Here is a 17,532-nt window from a genome sequence, read left to right as displayed (position 1 = left end):
ATGTGGTGACTCGTAAGCCCCCCCTCCTCCCCCCCCCCCAAAAAAAGAAATGTCCCTATTTTAATGACAGTGATCTCACTGGACCGCTGCACTGTGGGCCCAACTTGAAGGTGAGCACAAAGGCCACAGTGTGCCGAGAGCATCCTGCGTTCGCCACAACTTGACTCACATCCTTTTTCCAGCTCGCAGGGCCTATTTACGGAGCGTAAACTGGCGCTAAATGGACTATGATATCACAGGTGGGGGATGGGGGGATTTAGGGATGGATCTCCAGTCCAGGAGGAGCCTTGGAAATAATCATCCAATGAGTCTTATGGTGGTCCGGTGGATTGCAATATCACAGCAAGTGTCAGGTTTGTGTGGTGCGTAAATGTTTAGGGCAACTGTGGTCAAGTGGTTGGGAATGCAGCCTGTGACTGCAAGGCCACAGGTTTGACTGCCTACCAAATGATTACTTCAATGGCACTGGAGAGCTTCTCCAGTGTGTTACTAAAGGCTGGATTGACACAAAAAGCTCCAAATAAAATTCTCAATCTTAGCGCTTTTTGTGCTCAAGTCGCTACCTTGCTATGCTAGCACACCAACTGCTAACATATTGGCATTAACAATTCTTGTGAGAAGTAGTACACAAATAAATGTCAAAAGCTAAAGTCCTTATTGATCTGGCATAGCGCTTTGTCTACTCAGGTTGCTATCTTGCTGAATGTTGGCCCACTAACTGTTCATATGTTGCGTTTGATCAACTCTAATTTAAAATTGTAAACAGCAGGGTAAGATGTAAAATCCATATCGATCTATGAATGTATCTATCATATATGTTACCATTTGATCCATTCTCATTTTAAAGCGTAACGACAACAGGGCAAGATGTTGCCCTGGTAACCATAGTAAACCTGGTAACCATAGTAATAGGGTGGGTGGTGGGTATTAACATTTCTCTTGACTTGCCCCCTGGGGCCTGTACCCGTGCCCCTCCTTTTGGGACTGGTCGGGTGCTTCGGTTGGACTAGGGGACCGCCCTGGGTCCTGGGTGGCGTCCCCCTGGGTGGGTCAACCGCAGGATGGGCTCGCTGGCTTGGCCCTTTTCCTGCCTTTCCGCTTTCTGTACTAAGGTTGCTATATGTTATCATTTCATCACTTCTCATCACAAATGGTACCTGACTACAAGGCAAGATGTAAAATCCTCATCAATATGCCCTAGCACTGTACTCTGGTTAGCATTTTTCTACGTTAGCATACCAACTGTTAGCATTTAATCAATTCTCATTAGAAATCGAATCAGTAAACAGGGTAAGATGTAAAATCTTATTGATCTGCCTTATTGCTTTTTTTCAACTCAGCTATCTTGCTATTTGTTAGTATACCCATTGTTAGAATTTGATTACTTCTCATTGAAAAAAGTACCTAACCCATGCTAATTGGCCTGCGTGCTTTTTGTAGTGAGGTAGCATTTTAACCATCACAGTATACTGCAGCATGAAGGCACATATCCATTGAAGCGCAAGATGTCCGGAGATGCTCATTTACGACTTCACTAATATTTAATGGTCGTTTACCACATGAATGACGTTGTTTACATCATTTTGGGGCATGTACTGGTTGTTTCAGGTCTTCAATAAATGTAAACAATTAAATGGGATATGGGTCACTTGGAAGTAGAAAATAAATATCAGATTTAGGCACGAAATCAGAATTGGGAAGTAAAACTGACCAAAAAAATAGCCTTAATTTAGGGGTGTCCACCAATGATGAGGGGAGTCTGCAAGTGTTTTCTCTAAATATACATTTAATGATTTTACAGGATGTGGTTACATAGAGAATGGGGTTATAGATGAGGAATCGCCATGCAACCAACTGCAACATGAACGGTTTGATTTTCTTTTTTTTTACGCGCGTTTGAAAGCCGACAAAGGGGAAAAGCTGATGGCACTGTTAACACAAAGAGACATACTGATTGGCTCACTTGTAACTAATAATAACACTGACCTCATTGATATGTAGCAAATATATACATAAAAATAATCAACAAAGAGGTGTGTGATGTTTGTGACCTACTGATGACACTGCGTGTAAACATGACTCCTGCTTTAGTTGGCCACACACTGGAAAACTTAGCGCTTTCCCCCGACGTACGAACTCTCCGTCTATTTGCGTTGACTGGAAAATTATCAAAAACAAGTAAGTCAGTCCTCTGCGGGCTACTGACTGACACCTGCCAACGACGGCTCATTAGCCGCACCACCCCCCACCGCCACTGCCGTCGTCCGGCTTCCTCCCGCCCTGGCTGAGGCGTTGCCTTACTGGGTGCGGAGCTGGTAATCTGTGGGAGGAAATGGGACAAGACTTAATCTAATATACGAATAAATAAAAGAGGTGCAATTGTAGAGAAATCGAGTGGCGGCAGCTTTCCAATCCGGGAGGACAGGACAACCAAGGAAATGAGATGTGGATGTGTGGCAATTAGTGAACTTAAAGACCCAACATACGCAACCTTTTCCGCATTATGATACAAAAGGGGGAGGGGAAAAAAAAAAAAAAAAAAAAAATTCACTTTCACAGATTTCACAGGAAGTTGCCTCATGTTGTAGCTCTTCTTATTTTTATAGAAGTGCATCAGTTCCCACAACATTGCAGGCCATTGCCTAACTCTTGCCTAATGTCTGTGTTGTGTTGTGTGTGTGTGTGTGTGTACTTACCTCCATTCTGCGTGATGTAGCGCACCCATGGCAGAGCCTGATAGCCGCTCTTCTCGATGATCTTCAGGTAGCGCACCTGCCAATAAATGCAAAGTTACAAACACAACACTCACTACAATCGTGACTATTGACGCTTTTATGCTGGCCAAATCAGGTACCATTTCTAGTTCCAATATCATACGTTCATTTTTAATCACATTGCGTTTGGGTATTTCAGGTATTCTATTTCAGGTATTCTATATTGCTTATCCTCATTAGGGTCGCAGGTGAGCTGGAGCCTGACTTTGGGTGAGAAGCAGGATAAACAGTGGACTGCTCATCAGTCCATCACTTGACACAAATAGACAAACAGCCATTCACACTTATATACACACCTATGGACAATTTTGAGACTTTAATTAACCTAACATGCATGTTTTTGGGATGTGGGAGTAGAACCGACGCAAACACGGGGAGAACCTGCAAACTCCACACAGTTCAAACCCCCGAAACTCAGAACTGTAAGACAGACGCGCTAACCTCTATTCCAGTGATTCCCAACCAGTGTGCCATGGCACATTAGTGTGCCGTGAGCGCTTTTCAGGTGTGCTGTGGGAAATTATCAAATTTTACTTCATTGCTCCAAAACATATTTATTTACAAGAAATATGTATCTTTGTTCATCTATTTATGCCAGTGAGGCTTAGTGACGGACAGAAAAAATAAATGCTCTTCTATTAGATGGCAGGAAGTACATATAATAAATAATGTATCCACTTTTTGTGACATTTTATTTGTTGGGGTGCCGTGAGATTTTTCAATTGTAAAATGTGTGCCTTGGCTTCATAAAGGTTGGAAATCAATTCTCTATTCTCTATTCCACCGTGCTACCTTATTTCAGGTACCCTGTGGATGGGTTATGTTAAATAAACCCCTAAAAATGGCTCCTGATGAAAAGGCACAATATGTGTCGTGGTCTAATGGAACAAAATCAGCTAGGCCAGACTCTACGAAAAAAGTAGTGAAGACATCCGGCGTCATGTCCGTCAAGACGTGCATGGCACAAGAAATTTATGGTGCCAGGAAGTGTGTTGGCTAAAGTGAGGAGTGGAGGACCAAATTTATGAAAAATGACCACACAAACAAGCAATATATCTATATATATATATATATATATATATACTTATTTTGTAATAATTTTCACAGATTTGTCTATACATTTTTGTTTGTAATAAATTTGTTAAATTATAAAGACACTTTCGGGACATTAGATACCCCTGCTGTATCATGCTGTTATATGCATTGGTAACGAAGCCATCTGGCCTACGAACACCTCGTTAAAAACACAAACCAGATTAGGGTTGACTCTTCTAAACCGTACCAGAATTTACTGTTTGGTGGCTTGAGGGATTAAAGATATTTTTAGTAGAGCAAGTGCGAAGGACAGGAAAAGTTCTAGAACTTTGTATGGTTTTGCAGGCCCAACGCTCCCCCTGTCCAAACCACAGACCTTTCGAGCTCTAAGGAGGATGAAGAGTTCATCTTCAGGGAGTCTTGCAATACGAGGACTTGAGGAAGCAGCGCCGTGACTCACAAGAAGGGGGAAGAAGCTACAGAACCACCGTTCGAGGGAAAACGTGTTTCTTCAACATGACTGTGTTTATCTTTTTTGGTCACATCAGCACAATCCCCCATATGACTTTCACAAGCCGTTAACCGACAATCGAGCTGGCCGAGTGTTACCACACGACTGGGTTTCGAGAAAAAGGCCCAGAAATATCCTTCCACCTAAACAGAAATGCAATTGGATGACACAGCGGAGTTCGCTGTCACAACTTATATCGGAAAGATTGCAGCTAATTTCTGTGTATGTGCATGTAAACAGCACTCCTGTGCACCAATGACTTGACCTCACATGCGGATGCTCACCATTAAGAGGCCCGGATGCGCATTTGACCACCGTAAGGCTGACATGTCCTTTTTATTTATTTATTTATTTTTTGACGGGGGGGGGGATAAACCGCCATGTCTCTGTCACACCGGCTTCCAGATGAGAGCGGGAAAGCAAGGAATTTGTTAGCGGACTGGCGGCGGTCCTCGGCTCTCTGGTCGTCTTGTTTTCCCTCGACCCAGCGAGGTCACGGAGAGCCGCGGCTCCTGGATACACGAGACCAAGCGATGGATTGACGCGGCATCGGGCTGGCACGGCGCGACCGTGTCCACGCAGTCAGCAAAAAAACGGCTTCAAAAAGCCACCAAAATACCATTCTAGCTTATGACTTTGTTTGCAATAAAGAGATGCCTTCTTTCTGTGTCAATGTTCTTTAGAAACAGCAAGGAAAACATAATCACAAGCTAGAATGGTATTTTGGTGGCTTTTTGATGGCGTTTCGCTGACTGCGTGGATCCCGCGTCGATCCAGCGTTTGTCCTCATTAACGGGAGGGACAAAGTTGACCCCAGGAATTTTCCGCCTTCGGGGCTACTCTCAGAGCAGTAAGCAAACCGCCATCAAAAAGCTGCCAACATACCGTTTTAGCTTCTGAATTTGCAATGGAGAGATGCCTTTTTGTGTCACTGTTCTGTATATATGGCACAGGAAAACAAAGTTACGAGCAAGAATGGAATTTTGATGGTAATTTGATGGCGTTTTGCTGACTGCATAGATCTCATCTCAATCTCGCTTTTGTGCTCATGAATGCGGGGGAAAAAGTTGACCAAGGAATTTTCCACCTTCTGAGATACTATCACAGCAGCCAGCAAAATGCGATCAAAAAGCCACCAAAATACCATTCAAGCTTGTGTAAAGATGCCTTTTTATCCGTGTCGCTCGTCTGTATAAATGGCAGAGGAAAACAAAGTCACAAGCAAGAATGGAATTTTGATGATAATTTCTTGGCATTTTGCCAACTGCATGAAACCAGTCAAGTCGTGCCAGCCTGACCCCACGTCGATACAGTGTTTGCCCTCATGAATGGGGTACAAAGGTACTATCAGAGCTAGCCACAAAATGGCATCAAAAGCCACAAAAATACCATTCCACCTTGGAGGTTTGCAATGTAGAGAGGCCTTTTTTTCCTTCGTTGCTGTTCTGTGTAAAGTACGTGTCTTAATGAAAGCGGAGGGACAAGGACAACCTGTGAATTTATCCCCTTCTGAGGTACGAGTCGATCCATACGCAAAACGACATCAAAAGCCACCATCTTCAAAATCCTACCTTGTGACTGTTTCCCATGTAGCGCGTGTCGCTTTTCTATAGAAATGGGACAAGGGGGTGTGGGGGGAATCTAACAAAACGCACATGATTGGATGGTATTTTGATGACGTTTTTGACTGACTGTGTGGACACGCTTGTGCCGTTCCAGCCCCCAGCTCACATCGACCCAGTGCCTGTCCTAAATTTTCCACCTCCTGATGTACTATCAGCGCACCCATCAAGACGCCACAGTCTTTAAAATTCTGGAATTTGTTTGCGATGTTGTCTTCATTCCGTGTTGCTGTTCTGGATAAATGGCATGGAATAAAGGAATCACTATCCTGCAACTAAGTCATATGGTATTTTGATGGCGTTTTGTTGACTGTGGACAAAGTTGCCCCTGCCAGCCCGAAATAAAGATGATCCAACCTTATGAATGAGGGAGACGTAATCGATCCGAGAATTTTGCACTTTCTGAGGTGTTATCAGATCCGTGACAGGGAGCCTGAGTCTAAGGGTATTTGACAATGCCGAATGGGACATTTAGCACCCGTCACTCACTTCTCTCTCCCTGTTCTGATGAAAGCAACTTTAGAGTTTAATTCATCACCCCGCGATCTAACGTTGTGACCCATTGAAGCGTCTGATTGCGAGATGCCGGGTTGTTGTTATGGCAATATCCCGCTTAGTTGCGTAAAAGGTACATAAATCGTGGCGCTTGCGTTCCAGCTCTGATGCTGTAATTTTGTGGCATCTCTGTCAAAGAGGCAAGCGTCCGCCTTCCCGTCTTGTCACCTTAGCTGGCGTCAATTGCCACCTGCCATAAGTGTGGCCTTGCCACATTTATACAAGCGCTTAAATGCATCTCGCACACTTCAATTGTGCTGCCCTCTCTGCAATTAGTGGCGCAGTTAAGGGGAACTTTCCTATGCTCTGATATTTACAAAGGTTAATTAAACTTCACTGCCACTGCTCGCACGGAGCAAGCGGCACGAAAAGCACGAGACGATGTTTGCCGCTGCCCTCTAATATAACAGCCTGACACACGATTCGGATGGGAACATGGGTGGCCACATTGGAGAAAATTCTTCGAGAAAAGTCGAAGTCACCCAATTGAAGATAAAGTCTCTCACGCTTGTCTCAAGTAGCGTTTCGCAGTAAGCGTGTAGACGTCTTCATCAGGGCTCGCCCGTAACCACTGGTCATCCAGTGAGCAAAGTGAGAATGACCAAATTATTAGTATCATACTTTCCACTTGACTTTAATAGGAGCGCCTCATTCCTGGGTGTGCTGCATGATGTCCGCGCTGACTTCAAAATCATGGCAAATGTCAAATGCCGGATGCAGACGATGCATTAAAAGACACTCAAGTCTCGTTGAGAAGTTACCTGGTACCACTTTACCCCTAATTGTCTTAGCTTGTCTCCACTTTTTTGATGAACTGACACAAATGATTACAGAAGAACTGCTTGCCAAATAGTAAGACATATGTACAGTCAATTACAATACAATCACAGTACATTTTTTCATATTTATATCTCTGTTTATATTATCCATATTTATACCTCATAATTTCTACTTCTTTTTCAAACACGACTTTCAATATATATTATGCATACATATGATGGATATCAACAGTTTCATACACTGTACATACTGAGTGTGTTCTAATTCATCATTCTATCTCAGTGTCAATGATATACTTCCCGCTTTGTACAAATTGTATAAATATTATTGTAGCATAATTAGACTACACTTATAAAATACTCATACTTAAACATACCAACAAACGGCAACTTAATCTTCATTTTTTCCCCCCCCCTTCTTGCTTAAATTAGATTTAAATTTCTTTCGATTCCTCCTCAATACTGCTCCTCTATTTGATTGTTTTCTAAATCATTAGCCTCATAGCTAACGATTTAGCACCTCATAGCATAATTCATTTTTAACTTACTGTTACACTATGTATAAAAAATACCACCATGCTTGTAAAATGTTTTTGTTTTTTCTTGTTTTCCACAAATGTTCAAATGTACCTAGGCACCTAAGCTATTAGGTTAACGATATACTTAATATGAGCATATATTTGTGAATATTGCTGCTGTGAAATTTGTATTTGCCTCACTTGACGAATAAAGTATCTATGCCATATTTTGACCCTTTGTGGCTTAGAAGCAGTAGCCCTTCATAAATAACATTTCTTCACAAAATGGCTCCTTTTTGTCAACTATAAACTGGTAGAAGCTCAATAGGCTCCATTCAATGTGGCTGTACTTTGAACTTGCCATACAGTGAATCAACCCTCTTATGAGATGTGGTTTACAGTTGTTTACAAATGATTCACAACACATTACTAATGCCATTAATAACCTTATCATAGTGCATCAAAAGGTACAGTTGAAATTGTACTGTTATAATAATTCAAGATATAGTTAAAACATTGTTCCACTAGAAATGCACGGTGGCAGATACCAACAAAATATCATACTGGACATGTATGCATGTTTTGTTTTCATAAACATAAGTTGCTCAAAAGAGCAATTAGGTTAAAGCTCATTGCTTTGGAATCACAGTTTCCCCCCCCCTCTTTACATACAACATACTGTGTGTGGTGTGATGGAATGTCTTTGACTCATATGGGAAAATCAAACTTCTGCAACGTTAGTCAATTAAAAAAAGAATATGTACATTGTTAAACTTCGGTTTGATGTGGAACGCATGTGTGTAATTACGGCGACCTGAGCAAAGCACAAACAAGTCTTTGAATGCGTTGCCGAGTTGCGTTCGCATTGCGTCCCGTCACGACATGGGAAAATGTGATGTCGCGTTCCGGCATCGCTTCTGATCATGGGATGACTGTCATTATGCAGTCTGCGTGGTTTGATGCTGCCAGCAGCGCTTTGAGGAGGAAGCTCATTTGCATCATTGTTTTAATGGGAACATTTTTTATTTTAATGAATTTTTTTTTTTTTTCCCCCTCCGTGATAAACACAAAGGCCGGTCAGACAGCTGCTCTATTACTAAGTGAACTTTTGCCGCTGCTCGACTGCCCGGTTTGAATTGTCTAAATTCCAATGTGGAGATAGTGAGGAGGATGTGTTTTTATGCATTACACTCAACTGCGGTGACCTTAAATGACTCATTTTACGCTCAATTTGGCAGGTAGGAGGTCCCTTTCACTATTATGACTTACAGTAAGAGTTCAACTAATGATTAATGGTAAAGTAGTACCAAGCCACTTTTTAATAAGAGTCTTTCACCCAGAGGCATCAGCTGCATTTCCAGTGGTTCGTACCTGGATGCCTGAGGTGGTGAAGTAAGGGATCTCAAACTTGACGCTGATCGGGGGCTTCCCCTCCTTGTCTTCTGCTTCCACGCTCGGAAGTCCGAAGTGGGCCCGCATCAGATACTCCTTGCCGCCCTGTCACGAGGACAACATCTTAGAAACCGACATGTTGCGGGAGAATTAAAAGCAGGCTGGTTTGGCTCCAGAATGAGTCACCGCAAGACCAACAAGTAATATTTGCATAACACGCAGTCTTTTTTATGAGTCACTCACAGGGAAGGACTTGATGGACCAGACGATCTCGCTGTTTTCTGGAACCCACTTGACGCTGCCAACCGTGGTCTTGAACTTGGGAGAGTCAGCGTCTGTTGGCACAGGAATGTGGATCTCCACGTTGTTGGCGGTGGAGCGCCGTTTGAACTGGCTTTTGGCCTACGATGGGTGGTGGCAGGACAAGTAGGTGAACAAATGAGCCAAGATGAGAAACCAGTTTGTTGCTTTGAGCGTTCTTGTCACGCACATGACAACAAAAGTGAATTCATTACCATGTAATTGTTCAATAATGGACTGACACTGGCCAATGCAACTATAGCAACCAGAAAATACCAGAACTTACCTTAATCATGTACTCGATGCGACTGTGAGAATGCTTCTCGATGACGGATTCAATCCAGATCAGAGGCTTCACCTGAGACAAACAACAGCACAGTCTATCATCTGCATGCAAATTCATTCATCTGCCTGCAAATTCATTCAGATCATTCTCTTACTTATTACATAGTCTCCCTCTACTGGACAACATACATTATTACTAGAGCAGAAAACGGGTCTTCTTTTAAACTGCTTACTGTGCACACATACCAACAGTGGGGCCTAACTTGAGCATTTTTTTACACCATCTCTTCCAAATAGAATTCAGCAAAGGCCCGATTGTTGATCTCTGACAGATTATCCTGAGGTATGGGGTGTGTTAAGGGTGATTTGTTTTCCTACCCACTCTGCTCGAGGCCGACAATTGTACAACCCCAATTCCAATGAAGTTGGGACGTTGTGTTAAACATAAATAAAAACAGAATACAATGATTTGCAAATCATGTACAACCTATATTTAATTGAATAGTGTGTAGTCGTGTATTCAATCGTTAATCGTTAAACCTGTTTACTATTTACAACTGCAAATCCTTATTTGTGCGGTCAGCATAGAGCCACTGACTCCATAAATGTGACGTGGAAAGGAACAATAGCAACCTGAGGCTCGCGTTGTTGCTGGAGACAGAAAAAGAGGAGCGATTGGTTGTGTTGAGTCAAGGCAAAGAGAGGCTGAAGTGCTGCTGGTATCCCTGCATTGTGCTACTGTATTATTGTATTGTGCTGTATTATTGGTATCTCTGTATAGTGCTCATGGAACGGCTAAATATTGATTAAAAAGTGGTTCGAAAGAATTCCAAGTCCAGGCATTCAGTTGGATACTTGAAATCTAAAATTCTCAGAGCATCAAATCAATCACAACTGGACTGTTTTGGTTGTCTTGGAAGACGCTTCGCCTCCCATCCGAGCAGGCTTCATCGGCAGCACTGAGAATGAAATGACGTGGATGAATGCTAATATTCACAGGCATATTTCAATGTAAAAAGCCTTTATTTCTTGGGCTCAAATCATCAAAAAGCATCATCTGGTATCAGCCCACCAGCCTTCAAGAGGGTGTTTTTATAACGTGTTTCTCGAGTCCTTCACTAGTCTGGATGCCCCGTGGCAACGTACTGCCTCTTACAGGTCAGTCTTGGTACTACAACATATATCTAGTTTGGGGAAGGAGCCTCACCGATAGTGGGTTGATTGTGTTGCTCATCTCAAGTACAACACCAACCATAACACTGTGGCGTGTGCGTATTGCTGTATTGAGCATGTTTGGCTCTACATATGCATGGGGAGTAGTCGTTCTCACATATTTATCTCTCACATAAAAAATAAAAAATAAAAAAATAAAAACATCGAGACCAATCCACAATCACTGTTAATGTACGGAAACCTCAACCCCTGCATGAAGCTTAACCTCATCACGAATCAACCACACTACAAAGCCATCAGCAAAACCATGCGGCACCAGAAGTCCCAGTAATGGTAAGAAATATTTCATATTAGTTAGCTTCAGTATAACAACATTATTAAAAAGAATAAATTCAGATACAGATGCACTACAGCACACCCACAACTCGAGTGAGGATATGCGGTTCAGAGAATGGATGGATGGACTGTGTGTTGAGGAGTCTTTAGCGAAAAATCGTAGATTAGCATTCTGGTTGACAGTGTTCGCTCTGCATTCTGTGTTTATGTTCCTGGGAGTTATGAGACTTTGGACTCGGTTCTTGTTCCTCATTTCTCCATGAAAATCTTTTTAAATGTGTTTTGAACTCCACCGAAAAAACATTGTACTCACGTGAGTGTTAAGGCGGTAGGACATGAGCTCGAACTCGCCGTCGGGGGGGATGAAGGAGATGGTGCGGTCGTTCTCAAAGCGAGACAGGCGGACGCACTGGTGAAACTTGACGTCCTCCAGCTCCACTGACTTACTCTTACCACCTGAAATGAAAGAAACCACGACAGACGATATTTTCCGCGAAGAGCCGGAGCGTAACTGAACGGTGTCAAGTAAAAGTCAATTCTATCATTTTTATCCAGTCCGGATGAACATAACAGGCAATTAATCAATGGTTACCATTGTGTGGAATTGATCATTGACTCATGAGTTCTTGAAGCTAGGTTTTACACGATCAGGATTTTTGGGGCCGATCAGCGAGTTTAAAAGAACGATAACTGATCACCGATCCGATCACAAGATGGAGCAATGTGTCTATTTAAATGTTCATTTACTTAATTGCCCCAAGAAATTATATTTGCAATAAATATATCTTTGTTCATCTATTTATGCCAGCGAGGCATAGTGACAGACAGAACAAATAAATTATCTCCTATTAGATGACAGGAAGTACATACAGTAATTAATGTATCCATTTTTTGTGACATTTTTGTTTGTTGGTGTGCTGTGGGATTTTTCAATTCTAAAATATGTGCCTTGGCTCCATAAAGGTTGGAAATCAGTGCTCTAGTCAGGTCATGTATTCTAATCAGTCAGGTCAAACCAACATTACAACATGACAGAAATAATGGGTGCTAATTTATTATTAAATAAATATATATTACATAAATATATTATTTTATTGTAATTACATCACACACACCGGAGCTTTAGAGCATGATTCAACAGAACACCGGTACAACCGTTAGTGCTAGCACTGGCTTGCTAGGCTACATCACGTTTTGTTGCCAGCTTGCGAGGCGTATCGTATTAAAAGTACGTGAACATACCTCAAGCGAGCCTTGAATTAAAGTCCTCTCCCGAGCACCGGTGACCACCAACGCAGGTTTTTCCCCATTTAGTTCTAATAATACACACGACGCGATCGATTGTTGTTGTCGTGGCCACGGTAACGAGTCTATCCGGTCGCGTTTGAGTTGTCAATTTAAAGCCCAATGATCGTAAAAAACAGGATGTGGTCGTATCGGAATACAAGATTTTACTGCAGTTGTCTGACTTAGTGCAATCGGAAAAAATTAATTTGTCTTGTAGTCTGATTACGTGTTGTCTGTCCCATACCACCTTTACTGGTGGTCAGATATTTACAGTACTACGTCAAAAGACACGTGACAAGGCTAAAAATAAACTAGCTTTTGGATTCAAATATACCACAGGATGGCAACGCGGAGTAAATGTCTTTTGCGGAGCCGATCAATGACGGCGAATTATGACATTAAAGCCGATCAGCATAAAATGCTAATTATCGGCCGATACCGATCAGGCCGATAAGATCGGTGTAAAGTCTACCCGAAGCAATTGAGGCAAAATTGAGACAGTGTTGATTCAACCTGAACTAGCTTGCATTCTAAAGAAAAGGTCACCAGCTATGAGAAGCGTGCAGCATTATTGAGCTCAATATCACACTTGCATGGAAACAGGAGTTTAGATAATTCAGAGTGACAGTCTCCTATCCCATGAGATTTTTTTTAATTAATTGATTAATTGACAGTTACTTTAGGCCATACTCAAATCAAATACAATACTGTGAAAAACTCTTAGGCCACCATTAGATTTGTTGTATTAACAATGCCATAATGCTCGTAAAATTCCCATCCTTAACTTTAGTGCATAACAGCGTCTCTAAAACAAACCAGCACCATGTTTTGACCCAAATGAGAGCCACTGTTCGTTATCATGGAAACTGGTGTCCAGTGATTGGCACTGGAATAAATTTTGAATGAGTTTCCTGCCCATTTATTATTTCCAATGAATTGATTAATTGATCTCGAAGCCAAAGCTTTTGTAAAGAAAATGCCCGCACGTTTTGACACAAATTAGAGCCCCTGGTGTGTTATCGTATTGCGGGAACTCACGTCCAGTGTTTTCAAATAGAACCTTGTCGTTGAGGCCAAGGCGCAACTCGGGCATGCCGGACAGGAAGACACGCATCTTAATGGAGCCGACAATTTCGCTGCGCAGAACGTTGCCATTGGCGCTGACCTGAAGAATGGAGGTATCACAGAGAAGCTTTTTAAAATGCAGCACAAGCTTTGCCATCTTGACTGAAGGATGTTGTGGCACACACAGGAAGGACATTTGAAGCATTCCGAGAGCAACACAAGACAAGCTTACATGAGGCTAAAACAAACAGTTCCTACCAGGAGATTGACCGACTCGATAACGTCCAGGAAGACTTCGTTTTTCCTGTACTTGATGCCCTCCGAGCGCCAGGAGACCGCGTTGGTGACAGTGGCGGGTGGGCGAGGGGCGCCCGTGTCCAGTTTGTGACCCTCCTGAGTTATATACCTGGCGGGGGGAACAAAACACACGGGAGGCGAAACAGTCAAACAGTCCGCCACTGTCTGCGCCTCTCCACTCTGCATTGCATTATGGGATATCTCACTCTTGCAGAATCTTGCTGTCAGTGGTCTGCGGGTAGCCAAAATCCATCAGCTCATCCATCAGCTCGTATATGATGACAAAGTTATCCCGGATGCTTTCTTCCTCCAGTTCTTTGAAATACTCGGAAAAAACCTTGAGGTTCACAAACGTCGCTTTAGTAATCAATACATCAAGAATTGCTGCTTTTCAAAATACAATTCCTACCTGGACAATTTTGTACAAAAAGGAGAAAACCAAGGAAACGCTGGCGTTTTTCTTGGATGTTGCCACTACTGAGGCAATTCAAGTTAAGAATTTTTTTTTAACAATCAAAGTACAAAGCAGCACAGTGAACCACATTTCAAGATTATTTGCATTGTGCAAGTTGGCAATTATCATAGAGGAGCCATCGCATTTATCATGTGACACCTATTTTTTTCTTTTTTTAAATATATGTACTCGGATGAACTGGACAGAATGAAAGCAAATTACAAGTGCCACACATTAATGGCAACTTCTGCAACAGAGTGTGGAAGAACATTTTGAATAATAGTTCCTAAGCCTAAATTTTAAAATACATTTTGGTTTGTAGATTGATTCCACAATTTTTCTTTTCTTCTTAACTTGAATTGATTTGTTCTGTGCTTTCATTTCACAGTACAATGAGACACTGAACGACGTGAATATAATTTTTTTTAAACTGGAAAAATTGAGGTGTTCTAAAATATTTGACCAGTAGTGTACATTCAGTTTCACTTTTGACTGTGCACGAGGTGCATTCAAGGATCACCAACAAAACATCTCAAACCCAGGCAAAAAAAACAACAACACTGATTTAGAGAACACAAACCTAACAACAACACCAAGACACCACCAGATGGTACCAAAGTAATACTTTAATTGTTTTGTCCTGGGCACAAAACAGGGAATAGCCAATAGATTGTTTGCAAATAAGGAGAATAGGTTATGAAAAAAAAAAAAAGACAAATTGCAAATATGCAGGGGTTCACTGTATGTCTCAAGCAGCCAAGTGTGAGCAATCCTTTAGTTTGTGACGCGGTGAAACGGAAGGATACAGTAGAGGTTGTTGTGTTTGATCCACATGAAGCGCACGCCGCCGTGGGCCAGGATGGGAGACAGCGTCCCCTCCTCCTCCTTGTCCATCAGGAGACTCATGAAGTGCTCGATCTCGGACATGTCCACATCGCCGCGGTAGTTTCGGCACACCAGCACCTGACGGGAACAAGCCACAGTTGCTTTTTATGAAGCTAGAATCCTTCTGAGCATGTGCAGCCAAAGTGGAAATAAGTAATACTAATTATATATAGAATTAGAAGGATTGGACATTATAGAAGGCTAGATTCTGCTTATTTCAATTGTACAAGGTGGTGGCTATTATGAATAACTGTCAAGACTTTTTTTTTTTTTTTTTTTTAATAGTTAAGGATTTTTATTAAGGTGTTTACATAGGTTATAACAAAAGGGATTCCCCCCCCCCCCAAAAAAAAACAAACAAATATTTTCACACCATGTGGAAATAAATAAATATATATTTGTTTTAGTGAAGTGGTGAACTTGCCCCATTCTTGAAAACGAGAAAAAAAAATAACGTTCATCAGTATGGACATGAAATATTATGTCTTTGTAGTGTATTCAATTGAATATTGGTTGAAAATGATTTGCAAATCATTGTATTCTGTTTTTAATCTCTTTTACACAACATCCCACCTTCATTGGAATTGTGGTTTGCACAAAAAATGTCTGCAGCATTGAAACAGCTGTAGTTATTTAAAAAAACGTTTAGCAATGTACAAAAGTAAAAAAAAAAAAAAAGAAATTAAAAAAATTAAAAGAATTTTAGAGGTGCGCAAAAAAAAAAAAAAAAAAAAAGGTTCAGTCGCCATTAAAATGCATGCATTATCCCTTAGAAATGGAAAAAAAAGACCAAAAGTAGTAGTTTCGGTAATAATAATAATACCCTTAAACCAACAAAACCCTATGTACACTGTTTGCCACATTGAAACAGCTGAGGTAAAATATTATATATATATATATATATATATACACACATAAATCTATCGAAATATATAGTATTGTGTTTATAAATCCGTGCATTTGATGGGAAACAGCACTGCAGGACCTTATTTGAAACAATGATATGTGAGTTTGCTTGGCATCCTAGTGTACAATAAGAGCGCAAACAGCTGTCAGCTTGTCGGATGTGTTATTAAAACCTTCACATCACGTCGGCTACCGTTTGACACATACTGCACACCCAACCGCTCCCATGTTCACTTTACATTTAGCGGCATTAATTTTAATCCACACGACATTCTTAATGATTGACCGTTATCCACCTCGCATTAAGCTGTCAGCGAGGAATGCGCTAGCATGGCGGCTACCTAGTAGCTGCTAGGCTAACGCTAGCCGGTCGGCCCAGTTATGTCTTTACCTTTCCTTTCAAATCCAAGACGTAAACGGCGCTCGCAGACATTTTGGAGTTTTTGTCACGCCGAGCGCCTCGACTTCACGAGATGATGACCGGTTACGAGGGGGAAATTAATTTCAGACGCTCATTCATAATACTGGAGGGGCGGGGGGGAATATGTTGGTGAGTGGCACTTCCTCTTTTGTCACGCCATTCAGCGCCCTCTGTTGACTAGGAGGAAGGGGGGACGAGTGGGCCTGTTCAAAGTGACACATGTCGCTGCCAAGATGGAGTATTATCATTGTCAGGACACGACTGGATCGTTGGGGGCCCCAAGCCAAATATAACTCAATATACTGTATCAGGGGTTCCCTAACCAAAGTGCTGACAGACAAAATAAGTCCAGGTCCATTTTGAATTGTGTCACAATTTTTCTGGCAACACACTGCTTCTCTCAAAGTAGTCCTTCTCAGATCGGCAGGTTTTAGGGGGTTTTCCTGTGTCTTACAAGCCAGCCACTGACTGCACATTTTCTTGACAGAGATTGCTGACCAAAATTTGACTGGTTGTTTAATTTCACACTTGGTGTACGGTACAGAGGCGTGCCGAGTTTCCACACGGAAGGCCGTTAGCAATTACAGTACGGCTCGGTCTCTGGATAGCGGACATATTGGCGAGCATTTTGCTTCGAGTGGCATTCAAACAACTTCAGATGGAGGCAAAGCGAGAAGAAAAGCCATTGGTGGGTTTTATGTATAATAATTAACACCGTTCAAAATGTTACTGATGCCCTTGTCTGAACTAACTGTTCATTTCCTAAAAACAATACTAAGTGCTGATGTTGCACTTTCCTAAATAGAAATGATTTAGACCTTTATGTGTCATTGAATGTGTTTTTCTGCCTTATTGTAGTGTATTGTTTATCTGAGAATGTTTCATTTATTGGAGAATTTACTTTGAGCAGTTTGTGTCTGCATTGTTTATTTTCTGT

At 41.8% G+C, this 17,532-nt stretch overlaps 1 protein-coding gene across 1 annotated transcript; it reads right to left on the bottom strand.

Annotated features, from left to right (window-relative positions):
* Positions 1–1,766: 1,766 nt before the first annotated feature.
* On the bottom strand, positions 1,767–16,716 carry ap1m1 (adaptor related protein complex 1 subunit mu 1). Its single transcript, XM_061693742.1, has 12 exons — positions 16,566–16,716; positions 15,190–15,346; positions 14,339–14,406; positions 14,136–14,266; positions 13,891–14,038; positions 13,606–13,732; positions 11,594–11,736; positions 9,773–9,844; positions 9,430–9,588; positions 9,166–9,291; positions 2,697–2,772; positions 1,767–2,320 (listed from the first exon to the last, which is right to left on the bottom strand). The coding sequence occupies exons 1-12, from the start codon at positions 16,605–16,607 to the stop codon at positions 2,298–2,300; spliced, it is 1,272 nt and encodes a 423-aa protein (XP_061549726.1). The 5' UTR covers positions 16,608–16,716; the 3' UTR covers positions 1,767–2,297.
* Positions 16,717–17,532: the final 816 nt, after the last annotated feature.

The sequence above is a fragment of the Phycodurus eques genome, chromosome 13 (assembly GCF_024500275.1).
Source record: "Phycodurus eques isolate BA_2022a chromosome 13, UOR_Pequ_1.1, whole genome shotgun sequence".
NCBI lineage: Eukaryota > Metazoa > Chordata > Actinopteri > Syngnathiformes > Syngnathidae > Phycodurus > Phycodurus eques.
Note: the sequence above shows the minus strand (reverse complement) of the source record. Positions and strands in the feature narration are given on the sequence as shown.